General features: G+C 33.3%; 1 protein-coding gene across 1 annotated transcript in view; it reads left to right on the plus strand.

The window, feature by feature from the left end:
* The first annotated feature begins 476 nt into the window (after positions 1-476).
* Positions 477-532, plus strand: part of LOC142356786 (uncharacterized) — a 26,467-nt gene continuing 26,411 nt past the window's right edge. Inside the window, exon 1 of the mRNA XM_075408579.1 lies at positions 477-519. Within this exon, the coding sequence (XP_075264694.1) occupies positions 477-519 (43 nt within the window). The remainder of the gene's footprint in view (positions 520-532) is intronic.

Genomic DNA, 532 nt, shown 5'->3' on the forward strand with positions numbered 1-532 from the left:
AAAATCAAAAATCAAAACACTCTGGATTTACATTGAGCACGTGATGTTTGGTTACGAATAATCATTGATGTTGATTATGAACGATAATGATTTGCTACGCTTTGCTTGTCATATGCTCTAATATTTTTCAATTAACTTTCTTGCCCAATTCCTTCTTCAAAAAAAAGAACAAAATTGTTAATTGAAAGATTTCGATTGCATATTAAAACTTATCAAAATCAAACTATTATCATCAAGCCAACAACCACCGCCACTATTTAATATATCAAGTATTTTGCAAAGCTCGCCGTACACACCATCATTATAAATACTATAAAATCTATCAATCGTACAAGTAGGCAAAATATCAGTTTCAGTTTGAACATCCTGTGTCGTCATCATGTTGACATTTGGTAACTTTTTCGTAGAATTTGAAACAATTAGATTGCGCTGGTCGTTGTAACTGACTCTTGGAGTTTTTCAATCACTTCGCCATAATGTACTATGTGAGAGGACCCCCGAATGAGCAGTTGAAAACAAGTGAAGAGACATG

This window comes from Convolutriloba macropyga, unplaced genomic scaffold (genome assembly GCF_964194025.1).
Source record: "Convolutriloba macropyga unplaced genomic scaffold, txConMacr16.3 SCAFFOLD_1853, whole genome shotgun sequence".
Classification (NCBI taxonomy): Eukaryota; Metazoa; Xenacoelomorpha; order Acoela; family Convolutidae; genus Convolutriloba; species Convolutriloba macropyga.